At 40.6% G+C, this 13,431-nt stretch overlaps 1 protein-coding gene across 5 annotated transcripts in view; it reads left to right on the top strand.

The window, feature by feature from the left end:
• The window catches only part of LOC109459446 (KRAB domain-containing protein 5), a 144,282-nt gene that overhangs the window by 66,785 nt on the left and 64,066 nt on the right, over positions 1-13,431 (top strand). For 2 of the 5 annotated variants that reach the window (XM_074315924.1, XM_074315923.1), the window contains exons 5-6: positions 4,527-4,600; positions 5,226-7,273. In XM_074315924.1, coding sequence (XP_074172025.1) covers positions 4,527-4,600; positions 5,226-6,161 — 1,010 coding nt within the window. In that variant the 3' untranslated portion in view covers positions 6,162-7,273. Of the gene's footprint in view, positions 1-4,526; positions 4,601-5,225; positions 7,274-13,431 lie in introns of those variants that run through there. The other 3 variants (XM_074315928.1, XM_074315926.1, XM_074315921.1) reach the window with 2 other exon arrangements.

Below are 13,431 nucleotides of genomic sequence, written 5' to 3'. Positions count from 1 at the left end.
GAAATGTGTTCAGAACCGGGATGGTTGCATCGTAGCACAATTCTATTTTCAGTCTTTTGAGAGACCTTCATATTCTTTTTCATACTGTTTGCACCAATTGATATAGTTTATACAACCATTAATAGTGTCCAATTTTTACACATTTTTGCTGACACTTGAAATTTTGTGCTTCTTTGTTAGTGGTCTGCTTAATTGATGTGAGGTGATATGTCCTTGTGTTTTTCTAACTAGCGGGCACAAACGTGTATGTTTGTATAGGCATAACAAACCTAGAAACATGAAACTGACATCAGATAGTTCAGAGAAGCAGAAGTCTGAGGATGACGTTTATGTTAAGAGCAGTTTTAGGTTTACAGCAAAATTGAGTAGAAGTTACAGAGAATTCCCACATGCACAGCCTTCCTCTTATCTTCGTGACTTCCTCCCCCTAGCGGCACATTTATTACAGAGATGAAGCTATATTGATGCATCATTGTCCACCAGAGTTTATAGTTCACCTTGGGGTTCAGTGTGGCTATCCATTCTGGGCATATGGACACATTTATGATGACATGTGTCATACAGAGTAGTGTCACAGCCCTGAATATTCTCTGTGCTCTGCCTGTTCATCGTTCCTTCCCCTAAACCCTGGCCCTCAGTGATCTTTTTACTGTCTCTGTCATTTTGTCTTTTCTAGAATGTCATAGCTAGAATCATAGAGTATATGTCCTTTTTAGATTGGCTTTTTTCACTTAATATGTGTTTAGGTTTCCTCCACGCCTTTTTGTGGCTTGATACTGTATTTCTTTGTAGCACTGAATAATATTCCATTGTCGGTATGCACCACATTCACTCCTCCATTCACCTCTTTACAGACATCTTGGTTGCTTCCTAGTTTTAGAATTATGAATAAAGCTGCAGTGAACGTGTACGTGCAGGCTATTGGGTGGATAAACATTTTCAACTCTGTGGGTAACTGCTGAGGGAGGAGCACAATTGCGTGATAATATGGTGAGAGGATGTGTAACTTTGTACGAACCACCAAACTGTACCCAAGAGACTGCAGCATTTTGCGTTCCCACTAGCAGTGAGTGAGAGTTCCTGCTGCTCCACGTCCTCACCAGCACTTGGTGTCGTCCATGTTCTGGGCTCTGGCCCCTCCTAATAGGTGTGTAGTGGTGTTTAATTTGCTGTGTGTTTACTTCTTGTTGTTTTCATATGTATTTTCCTGGTGACATATGATGTGGAGCATCTTTTTATATATTATTTTGCCTTCTGTATATCTTGTCTAGTGTGCTGTCTGTTTAGGGCTTTGGTCCATTTTTTAATCGGGTTGGTAGTTATTGATCAATATGAAGACTTCTTTGTGTGTTTTGCATAGCAGACCTTTACAGGTGTGTCTTTTGCAAATATTCTTTCCCAGTTTGTGGCTTCTCCTTTTGTACTCTTGATGAGGATGACTTGTTTGTTTTTGCTCTGTAATATTTGATTTCAAACGTGGGAGTTCAGAACTTGATATTACGGATTGCAAAAACAAAAACTTGGTTAAAATTTCCCTTGATAAAAATCTGAAGTGTATGAAATTATGTTTACTTTATATTTAATCACATTTAAATTCCAATTCCAGCTGTGGGCTCTTTCTTGGAATAAACATGTGTTGATACAGAAGAGTTTACATACAAATTTTTTGATAATATTATGTCAACTCTAATGAAATTTTTTAATTCATTCTTAATTGTACAGCTCCTTCTAAGATGGCCTCTTTTTTTTCAAAAATTTTCCATTATTTTGGTGTTTTTTGCATTATAAAAAAGTAGGGGTGGCCGGTTAGCTCAGTTGGGTAGAATGTAGTGCTGGTAGCACCAAGATTGCCAGTTTGGTTCCCGCATGAGCCACGGTGAGCTGTGCCTGCCTTAAAAAATAAATAAATAAATAAATAAATAAATAAATAAATAAATAAATAAAATACGTTTTTGTTACAAAAATTGAAACAGTAAAAAGATATTCAGATTTTCATTGTGGTCCAAAATGTGGTCAACCATTTTATTTTTTTGTTTATTTCTATTATTAAAGTATAGTTGACATGCAATTTTATATTAGTTTCAGTTGTACAACATGGTGATTCTTCATTTACATATATTAAGTGATCTGTCACCTGAGAAAGGTATCACGATATCATTGACTATATTCCCTCTGCTACATTACATCCCGTGCCTTACTCATTTCATAACTAGACGTTTATACCTCTCAACCCCCTTCGCCTTTTTTCCCTTCCTATGGCCCTCTCTTCTCTGGCAACTATCAGTGAATTTTCTGTATCCGTGACTTTTTCTGATTTGTTTTGTTTGTTCGCTTTTACTTTTTAGATTATACATAGTAATGAAATTGTATGCTATTAGTCTTTCTCTGTCTGACTTATCTCACTTAGTACGCTGTAGGTCTTTCCATGATTTTGCCTCTGGCAGCATTTCCCTCTCTTTTTTTTTTGGCTGAATAACATTCCATTTTGTGTATTGATCACATCTTTAGCCATTGATCTATCAATGGACACATAGATTACTACTTCATATTGTCTACTGTAAATAAGGTTGCAATGGATGTAGGGTTACATATATCTTTGCAAATTAGTGTTTTGGTACTGCTTGGATAAATGTCCGGAAGTGGAATTGCTAGGTCATATGGTAGTTGTGTTTCTAATGTTTTGATGAACCACCATACTGTTCTGCTGCACCAATTTTTACATAAATTCAATTGTTACAGCTTCTTGGTGAATCGACCCTTTTATTATATAATGTTCTTTTGTTGTAACAGTTTTGACACTTATTGTATATTTCTGTAATGCTAGTTTGGCCACTTGTGCTTTTTATTGGTAACCATTTGTATGGAATACCTTTTCCCATTCTTTTAGTTATGTCCTATGTCCTCACATGTAATATAAGTCTCTTCTAGGCAGCATGTGTTGGATTTTATTTTTTAATCCATTCAGCCAACTTATGTCTATTTATTGGGGGCGTTTTATGTTTTCATTTACACCAGTTAATGAGAGGGAGGGACTACTATAACCATTTTAGATTGCTTTTTGCCCTTTTTGTAGCTTCTTTGTCCCATTTTTCCCCTCTCAACTGTGTTCCATTTTCTTTCTTTGACTTTTTCTTGGCAGTGACTTGCTTGTGTGCCTGATACAGCTATTATATTTTGGTTACCATGGGGGTAACTTAAAATATTTTAAAGTTATGAGAGTGTATTTCGAAATCTTGGTCAGGTTATTAATAGCTCTGTTCATTTAGGGCCAGTGTCTGGAGATTTAGTTTGTTTGTCTGATTGGACCATGTTTTTCTGTTCCTTTGTATGCCTTGTGATCTTATGTTGAGTTTTGGGGGAAGAAACAGCTACCATCCCTGACTTTGTGGACTTGCTTTGTACAGGACGACACATGTAAAAGGCAGCTGTACCTGAAATTCTGAGGCCTGTCAAATCGGTTCTAAGGATGTGTGTTTGCTTTGTTTTTGTCCCCCCCCCTTCTTCCGCCTCCTGTTCCCACCCCCCCACTCCGGTTCAAGCCATTGTTTCTCAGTCTAGTTGTGTAGGACACAGCTCCCTGGCCATGCTGGTATTGTGAGCCTTGTGCTTCCCCCGGCTGAGGCTGTCAATCACCGGTCGGCGGTCGGCTGTTCACTGCAGCTCTCGCCAACTGCCGGCCGCTCACGGTGGCTGTTCGCTGTTCAGTCTGCCTGCCGGCCACTTGTGGCAGCTCACTGTAATCCACGGCAGCACACAGCAGCCCATGGCAGCTCTTACCAACCTCCGGCTGGCTGCTCACAGCAACCCAGCTCCAGGGAGGGCTGTTTACAGTCTTAGCTGTAGAAGGTACAGCTCACCGGCCCATGTGGGAATCCAACCGGCAACTTCGGTGTTAGGAGCACGGTGCTCCAACAACCTGAGCCACCGACCGACCCCATTCTCTTTGTTTTTTGTGTGTAGTTTTCCACTTTAAAATGTTTTCTGTTTCTTGTTTAGAGGCAATGGTATCTTTCTATTCTTGATGTTTGTCTTCAGTACTGTAGTCTTTGTGGTATTTGAACAATTAATCACCTTTTTTGTTAGTGGCCACCACAATGCATTGACAATGCACTGCCATTCCCTTAGCACTTGGTGTCATGCAGAAGATAAACGAGTCCCTGAGGCAGCTGCAATGAAGGGACACCATTGGACACACAACATGCTCAGCTATTTCCCTCCTGAGAAGAACCTGGGAATTGGCGTTTCTCACAATATTGCCATAGTGTGCCAGGGAGGGTTAGCAGCTTATCAGCAAATATAAGCAACTTTTCTTCCCTCTTTGATGTGAGTGTTTCTCTTTTTATACTTTCCTGGGTATGTTGTGAACTCTTAACTCCCTTCTGAAATTATCAGTATTCGCCACAAAGGAGTGAAGTTTTGGTGCTTGCTTTTATGCCATCTTCCTAAGTCCTATAATAAGTATTAAATTTTTATGGTAGAATTTACCTGACTGTTGAAAGAGTGATCATTTGTTTGCTGCCTTTCAGCTCTGTCTTCTGCGGACACCCAGGGCTTGTTGCCAAAACCGGACATAGAAGATTCATTCCACAGAATGCTTCTGGTAAGATATCGAAGGTGTGACCTTGAGTATCTACCTTTAATGAAAAAGTGGGGATGTGAGGGGAGTATCAAGGGCCGAAGGGAGATTATGATGGACATAACGAAACTGGGACCGTTAATCATAATAAAATCCCTGTTGCTAAAAGACATGAAAGATATAAGATGTCTTGGAAAAACTGTCACTGTAAGGAGTTACCTTTGCAGCATAATTTATTTCTGAATGTGAAGACAGAAAACAGTTTTATAAAGATACATATTCTGTGTAAGAAAATGTGGAGTATCTGGGAAGTCCCCTAATGCATGGTGCGATAATCATTTGACTCATTTAAAATGTTGGATTGGATTAAACATTGAGCCAAAATTCCTAAATCCAGAGATATAAAAATGGAAGATAGAAATTTAAATCTCCTCAATCTAAAAATGCCTTAACCAGGGATTCATTATTCTTTCACCCCAAAAGAATCCCTACTGGTTCCAAATTCTGTAATTTTCCAAAATGTGGGAGGGTATGAATGAATACAAGCATCATCTTTCCATAAGTATCATGGAGTAATTGGGAACAACTTGACATGTTTAATGAAATTAGAACCCTTACTAAAGTCCTTTGTGTCTTCAATGATTACCAGAGTACGTGTAATGGAGAGAGAAGTTATCAATTCAGTGACTCTTGGAAAAACTTTAGAGAAGGGTCAAATCCTAATAAGCATCAGAGAACTCAGTATCCAGAGAAACATTGTACATGTGGGAGTATCTTTGATCAACGCTCAAATCTTATACATGAGAACCGTCATATTGTAGAGAAGACAAAGGAATGTAAATGTAACAAATCTTTGAACCGATCTTTAAATCTTACTGAACATGAGAATATTGACACCTTGGAGGAACCTTACAAATGTAATCCATGTTGGAGAGTCTTTACTCCATTACCTAGTCTAAAGAGACGTAAGAAAATCCATACTGGAGAGAAGCCTTACAGATGTAGAGAATGTGACAGAGCCTTTAATTGGCGTTCAAATCTTACCAGACATGAGAAAACTCATATTGCAGAGAAACCTTACAAATGTAAGCGATGTGGCAAAGCCTTAACTCGGCGTTCACATCTTACTGTACATGAGAGAATCCATACAGGAGAGAAGCCTTACAAATGCAAACAGTGTGGTAAAGCCTTTAATCAGCGTTCACATCTTACTAGACATGAGATAATCCATAGTGGAGAGAAGCCTTACAAATGTAGAGAATGTGGTAAAACCTTCTTTCGGAGTTCATGTCTTACTCAGCATCAGAGAATTCATACGGGACAGATGCCTTACAAATGTGAGGAATGTGGAAAAGCCTTTATTCACTGTTCAGAACTTACTACACATGTGAGAATTCATACTGGAGAGAAACCTTACAAATGTGAACAATGTGGCAAAGCCTTTTACCGCCGTTCAAATCTTACTGCACATGAGAGAATTCATACTGGAGAGAAGCGTTACAAATGTAGAGAATGTGGAAAAGCCTTTATTCATTGTTCACAGCTTACTCGACACATGCGAATTCATAATGGACAGAAATCTTAAAAGTGAAGAATTGGAAAACCCTGTTTGTGGCCCTCCAGCTTCACTCAATATCTGAGAATGCTTACTGGGGTGAAACTCTACATTGTACTGTACAATGAGAGACTTTTGACCAAAATACTTCAGAAAACCCCACAGAATTCATCCTATAAAGTAACTTTAAAGATTTTAAAAAATGTAGGAGAGTGTGCATTGAAAATCAAATCTGAAATATCACAGAATTGACATTAGAAAATAGTCAAGAACACTCTTTACATATTACTCTAAATCAGAATGCTTAAAGAAAATAAGCAAAAGTTAAAAAACTTAGAAAACATTCTTGATAGTATTTTTCAACTTAAGAAAAGGAGGGATGTTGGACAGGTGTACTTTCAATGTATTTGTATATATTGACATTACTTGACTTTTTTCCATAAGGAAATAGATATTTATGTGAATCCACTATAAAGTCACTTGACACTATATTTTTATACCGTGTGTGTGTTAATCATGGGTTGATTGTTGCTGCCTCGGAAATCTGAAAGCCCTTGTTTGTTGGGTGGGATTCACTCAGATCTCCTTTTCCCTGGAAGGCTGAGGGCAGTGTAATACACAATGTAGGAAGAAATCTAAATGGAGATACTGTTTGGTTGACTTAGAACATTGATGTAAGTCACCCTGAAGTAGGTTTTCAGGGCACCAGTCTCTGCATTAATGTAAGACAGGAACATTCTGAATTTTAACTAATTTTACCAATTGCTCTTGAAGGAAAATAGGTAGCAGTTCATTAAAATCCTGATGCGTCTTTGTAGTAGCCAAAAGATAACAGTCGTTGAATATTATTTGATGTGCTTAAAATAAAGACGTCTTCAGATACCTGAGAAAGTATAAACAACTCATCCCTAAGTGCATAATTATTGTACATCCCTATTTCTGAAACAATGAACCTCAGTCTTCAAACCCATGGAAAACGGAGCTCTAAGATTGTTATATCAGAACAACCAGAATGCTTCTTAAATACTTGTTATCTGTATTTTGTCCATGGGTCCTACAGGTGGTTTGCCATGCTTTATTTAGACTATGTGTGGACTTAATATTTTTAATAATAAAGGCAAATGTTTTTTAATGTACTAACACTGATGTGTAATTAATGACTTGTTATCCTGCCACGAATGTTAACCTCTCCCACCTTAGTCACAGTTGTAATCAACAATTCAGTATTTGGTGAAGCAGTGGAATGAGAGCACTAGTAATCCCTTTTCCCCATGGCCTTAATCTGCAAATAATATGAGGCTATTTTCCCCATAATTTATATATTGTATTCTTTTCAATGGTAACAATAAAGGTGATACTGTAGTGCTATAGAGAGTTTAGCTAAACTACCATATTGCTGCCTCAGAATCCATGTTGTGTAGCCAAGTTGCCTTGAAGTGACACTGGCCCCTCCCACTAGTGCATACACTAGACAACAGGTCACAACTCACAAGTGAATGTAAGTTCTCAATAGGACTTCTCCAGCAGCCCTTGTGAGCAACTGTCCCCTGCCTCTGAGGGACTTTACCTTGTATACCCCTGAGATAGACCCCTGCAAAGCTTACCAAAACCTTGCTGTTTTTTTGTTTCAATTGACCAATCTTGGCTTAGTTTGAGAACCCCAAATCACTTCGTTCATGAACCCTAATAAAGGCATGTGCCCTGGGTCGTGCCCTTCTCTGGTGCATCCTGCCTTGGCTTCCCATGTGGCTTTTCCAGGTGTACTGTGTCGTTCCTCTAGGACCTGTGAGGATAAGAAACTTAGCTGTTTCAGTTTCCCTGTCATTTTGTTGAACTGTGGGCTTAGCATCCAACGAAGGAGCTCTGCTTAACAAATGCTAATGTATCAAAGTCACAAGAAATAAAATTGAAGCCATACTTTGGTTCAAGTCTGCTCTACATAGGCTTGCAAGGTGGGCACGTCCATGCACCCCACATCCCCCATCTGTACCAGAATTTGTGGGCATCTGTGCGAAAAGGGTGTTTGAGGACAGCATAGAACTGTCAGTTTGGTCTCCATGTAGGAGCTCATTGTCCCTGACTCCTGTGACTAAGGACAGGGAAGGGGGGCCTCTGTATTTCAGGGTCCTGCCTGTTAATGGAATGGTAACAGATGAAGGTCTTTGTTGGTGCCTTTAAATATAGATTCTCAATATGCAGGTGTGACTCCCCATGTCACTGTATGAGGAGGAAGAAGAGATACAAATGGCAGGTTCTCGGGTATGTGTCATGTCTCAATTGAGGGGCTCTTATTGTTTTTCCATTAATGTCATATATTTAGAATTTGCAAATCTTTACTTCTTCGCTTTTTATGTTCCTTGTTAACCAATGTTTTCAACTAGTTGTTTTTCTCTTTTTATTACGATAGTCAAGGCCAACTCCTTAGATTACTTCTTTCCTGTGTCCCAGGGCTTCTGTCCACTTCAACGTCCTGACTTCTTACATCTTCAACTGCTGACTTGCAACTACTTTTTTTTTTTTTTAACTTTAATCTCTTTGGTAAAATTTTCATTTTGTTCTTTGTGTCTGTGAGTTCATTCAACTGCCTGTCTGTTTCCTTGCATCTCATTGAGTTTTTTTGGTTGTTGTTGTTTTTTAGAACTGCAATCTTGAATTGTCTGGCATTTAAGTCATATATTTCCATGTCTGGAAGTTCATTTTCTGGAGACTTTTCATTTTCTTTCTGTGTTGCCTTGTTAACCTTGGTTATCTGTCGCGTCCAGCATGACATGAGCTGTGGGAAGCGAGAAGGGCGACGCAGGGCTGAGAAAAGACAGCAGTCAAGAATAGAGTGCAAGCGGGGCCAAGGGACTCAAGCCTCAAGGACTGAGCCCCGAATTGGGCCAACACATAGCTTTTATTGGTTAACTTCCAAGGAGGTAAAAGATTGTTAATCTCAAGATCTGTGTGTTACGTAGCCTGCTGGCCGTCTTTCCGAAAGTTCCCATTGTGTTCCAGCTTGTACTTTGCCTTCACACACGCACAACTCCAAGGAGTCCATTGAAGGGGAGGGACCGATATGATTCCATCGGGTCTTAGTTTGCTGAGACTTCCCCTCAAAGGAGCTTTTCCGATATCTCTCCATCGGGCCTTAGTGTGCTGAGACACTCCCTTGTGAAATCCTGGGAAGAGCACGGGGGAACAAATGGTCTGGCAGCTGTAAGGCAACAGTTATTCATGGCAATTAATGAATTATTATTTCTCTCTCTGGGCATTTACAGGAGTGGGTTCTGTAACAGTTTGATAGGACAAGGTCTTTTGTTTTCCAGTAGGTGCTGGTGGAATGTTTTATTTTCTCTCCCACTGCAGCGTTTTATTCTCTCTCATGCTGTAGCTTTATATTTTCTCTTGCACTGTTCTGTCTTCTCACACGATGTGTGTGTGTGTATGGGGGTTTCCCTGGAAGGTGGGCTTCTGATCTGTGAGCAGGTCTCCTGGGTCTCAGGGCACTACCTCCTTGGGGGATATAGAGAGCTTCTGAAGTCCCAAAGCTCTTCCTGCAACCAGATTCAACCTGTGTGTTTCAGTGGCTCTGTTTACTCCTGCAGGGATCCGCCCAGATAGGTGGGGGTGTTGGGGGTGGGAGGTGTGAGAGGTGGCTGTGAGCAATGGTGACTACCTGCAGAGTTGTCTTGCCCCTACAGTCCCCTCCCTTTTGCTCACAGAATTAATTGGTCTGTGAGTCCCTGGCTGCGGGCTGCAGTTCTCAGAACTGCAAATATGCTGTTCTTTTGATCTGACACTGCTACTGCTACTGTTCTGCTTCTAGCACTGGGAGGGGGGGTGACCGGTTAGCTCAGTTGGTTGCTGGTTCAATTCCCTCATGGGCCACTCTGAGCTGTGCCTTGCTTAAAAAAAAGAAAAAAGAAAACCTATGTTAGCACTGGGAGGGTGGATGTGGGGCAAACTGAGGTGAGCTCTGGGAGTGTAGCGAGGTGTCGACCAGGCTCCGTGCCTATGTTTTCCATCCTCTGCTAGGCAGTGAGGGTTTAAACTGCCATTCTCACCCTTTCCTCATGTTGGGTTCAGCTGTGTTATATGTTGATCCCACAGGCGGGACTGTGGGCTATAAGGGGAGCACTAGCAGTCTGAATTCTTCCCTCTCCTGCGACTGTAGTAAGCTCTGGAATACAGGGAGCTCTGAACTCCAGTCTGCATTCTGAAGCCTGCGTCTGCACTTCCTACTTCCCTCCTCCCCTGCTCACCTGATTTTCACACCTTTAGATGGTTCCAATTGCATGTCTCAGGCTTGCCTGTGTGCCATGCAGGGAGTCGTTTGTGGAATTATAGCTGTTCAATTTGTTGTAAATTTCAGGGAAGATTTCAAGAGGCACTCTTCACGCCGTCCTTTCTGTGACATAAATCCATCTGCAACTATTAAAGGTGTTCCCTTTGTGACAGTCCAACACAGGAATGTGTTGGTAGCCAAGATTTGCACTGGCGATGAGGTCGGGTCCTGGGATATCAGTGAAGGAGGACATTTCATGTTTAGCTCCTATCTAGATGATCCATCAGCTCTGCTGGAGACCAGGATTCAGAAAATGCACAAATAGGATAGAAAGAGAGTCCTGCTGTCTAGAGTGCTAAGGAAAGACTTATTATTAAAAATAAACTAAAGGTTAGCAGATGGGAGTTACATGTGGCTTGAAATGTACTTCAAGAGTCTGTTTCCTTGTGATTAGATTCATATCCTAATTCACTTTTCCCCAATGATAACAAGATAGGTGATATGTTCATCTGTGTGCATCAGGCAGCTCACACCAATTTGTCCTCTCATAGCTGATGTTACCTTCATCCACTTGATTTAGGTCCTGTATGCCCCATTCTTCCTCTATAATGGTAACAGTTTTCCTATTTTCACTAAGAGTTTGGGGGATTTACTGAGTGTTGTGTATAAAGAATGACATTTACTCTGGAAACTCCTTTCTTCTGAGTTTGTCTTTGTTGTTTGCTTTGGAAAATAAAGGCTTTGACCTTTGTTTATTAGAGTTACTGTTTTTTACAACTAGAGGTTCTAAGTCAGGCCTCAGTTCTTTATATTTCCATTTTATTCCAAAGTCATGTCTGATACATTCTTCTCCATGATGTCATTGTATTATCAGAAGAAGAAAATAGATTCATACAGTTAATAGATGTTCATGTGTCTTAAAATTCTAAGATACAACTCAGCACAATGATAACTAAATATTTTCAGTGAAGTACACACTCATAAATAATGCCTTTTATGAGTTTACGTCATTGGGTGTGTCCATAGTGTTTTTAAAATACAAAAAGCTTTATCCACAAATAGATGTATAATTTTATGCAATTGAAAATATTTAATTTCAGTGACATTACAACTTTTCCACTGTGTCACTTTTTACCATGTACATAGTTACTTTTTAAAAAAGATTTTATTGGGGAAGGGGAACAGGTCTTTATTGGGGAACAGTGTGTACTTCCAGGATTTTTTCCAAGTTAAGTTCTTGTCCTTTCAATTGTAGCTGTGGAGGGCGCAGCTCAGCCCCAGGTCCAGTTGCCATTGTTAATTGCAGGGGGCGCAGCCCACCATCCCTTGTGGGAGTTGAACTGGCAACCGGCGGAACCCACCATCCCTTGCTGGACTCAAGGAGTTGAACCCACAACCTTGTGGTTGAGAGCCCACTGGCCCATGTGGGAATCGAACCGGCAGCCTTTGGCGTTAGGAGCATAGAGCTCCAACGGCCTGAGCCACCAGGTCGTCCCCATAGTTACTTTTTAAAGATATGGATGTGTGCATAAAATGTAAAAGTTTTTTGGTCAATTCATTTCAGCATCTTGTTTCCATTACTTCCCAGTGACAAAATCTGCTGTGATTATTCGTTTAGGATTTTCTCTGTGTATTGGCCTTGTATATATCTTCCTTTTAAATAAATTCTAAGTCAGAAAAACTACATAAAATCCCAGGTTGTACCATTTGCTGGATATCAGACAAATATTCTTATAAAAGAAAAGCAATAATATTGTTCTCAGATTAGTTTTTTGTTAGTTTTATGCATTAATTTATGAAAAACTGATGGAACAATGAGTAGTATATTAAATGTTCACAAAGAATTGTTCAGCCTTTTTGCTATTATATGAGAACCTGTAATTGCAGTGACAGCCTCGGTTCAAAGTCATGAATGAATTCTTCCTATCAGGTTTTGCCTCTTTGATACAGAAAATGTGACTCTAGGACCTGAGGTATTAGCATGAGTGTCCAGCCTGTTAGAAATGGAGAACACAGGCCTCACCCCACAACTACTGGATTGGAACCTGCATTGTAATAAGATCTCCAATTCATTGCTGTGCACGTTATAATTTGAGAAATACACTTCAAAGTCACCATGAGTTGCTTGTATGGGATATACACACTCAAAAATATGTGTGCCTGTGTTGATGCTTTAATTACATATTTTACCTTCCCCAAAGTGGATTACCTATGGTGGGTTTTTACATGGATGCCATTCGCTTTTTTCAGTTAGCAAAAATATTAGAGAATTTTACCGTGTTGAAATAATCTAGTTTTATATTTCAGGTCACTCACCTGAGTCAAAATCACTTATCTTAACTCTGTTTCCATTTTTGGTCAAGTTTTGAACTGTGTTCATGGCCACTTGGTAAATGTGTTATTTACTGCAGGGACTGAGATATTGAGGGATGTGGCCTTAGAATTCTCTCAGGAGCAGTGGGAATGCCTGGGCTTCTCAGTAGGATTTGAACCTGGACCGTGATGTTGGAGAACTCCAGGAACCTTGTCTCCCTGCCAGAAGGACGTTTGCAGAAGTCCTACCCCACCCACACGGTTCAGTTTCTTTCATTTGTACAGTGTTTCTTGGGAGATTCTACTTTGCATGACTGAATTTGTGACCCTCTTTGAAGGAAGCTGTTTGGGGTTTGTTGGTGTAAAATCTTCATAATGGGGCCGACCCGGTGGCTCAGGCAGTTAGAGCTCCATGCTCCTAACTCCGAAGGCTGCCGGTTCGATTCCCACATGGGCCAGTGGGCTCTCAACCACAAGGTTGCCAGTTCAATTCCTCGAGTCCCGCAAGGGATGGTGGGCAGTGCCCCCTGCAACTAAGATTGAACACAGCACCTTGAGCTGAGCTGCCGCTGAGCTCCCAGATGGCTCAGTTGGTTGGAGCGCATCCTCTCAACCACAAGGTTGCTGGTTCGACTCCTACAAGGGATGGTGGGCTGCACCCCCTGCAACTAGAAACGGCAACTGGACCTGGAGCTGAGCTGCACCCTCCACAACTAAGAT

The sequence above is a fragment of the Rhinolophus sinicus genome, linkage group LG11 (assembly GCF_036562045.2).
Source record: "Rhinolophus sinicus isolate RSC01 linkage group LG11, ASM3656204v1, whole genome shotgun sequence".
Classification (NCBI taxonomy): domain Eukaryota; kingdom Metazoa; phylum Chordata; class Mammalia; order Chiroptera; family Rhinolophidae; genus Rhinolophus; species Rhinolophus sinicus.
Note: the sequence above shows the minus strand (reverse complement) of the source record. Positions and strands in the feature narration are given on the sequence as shown.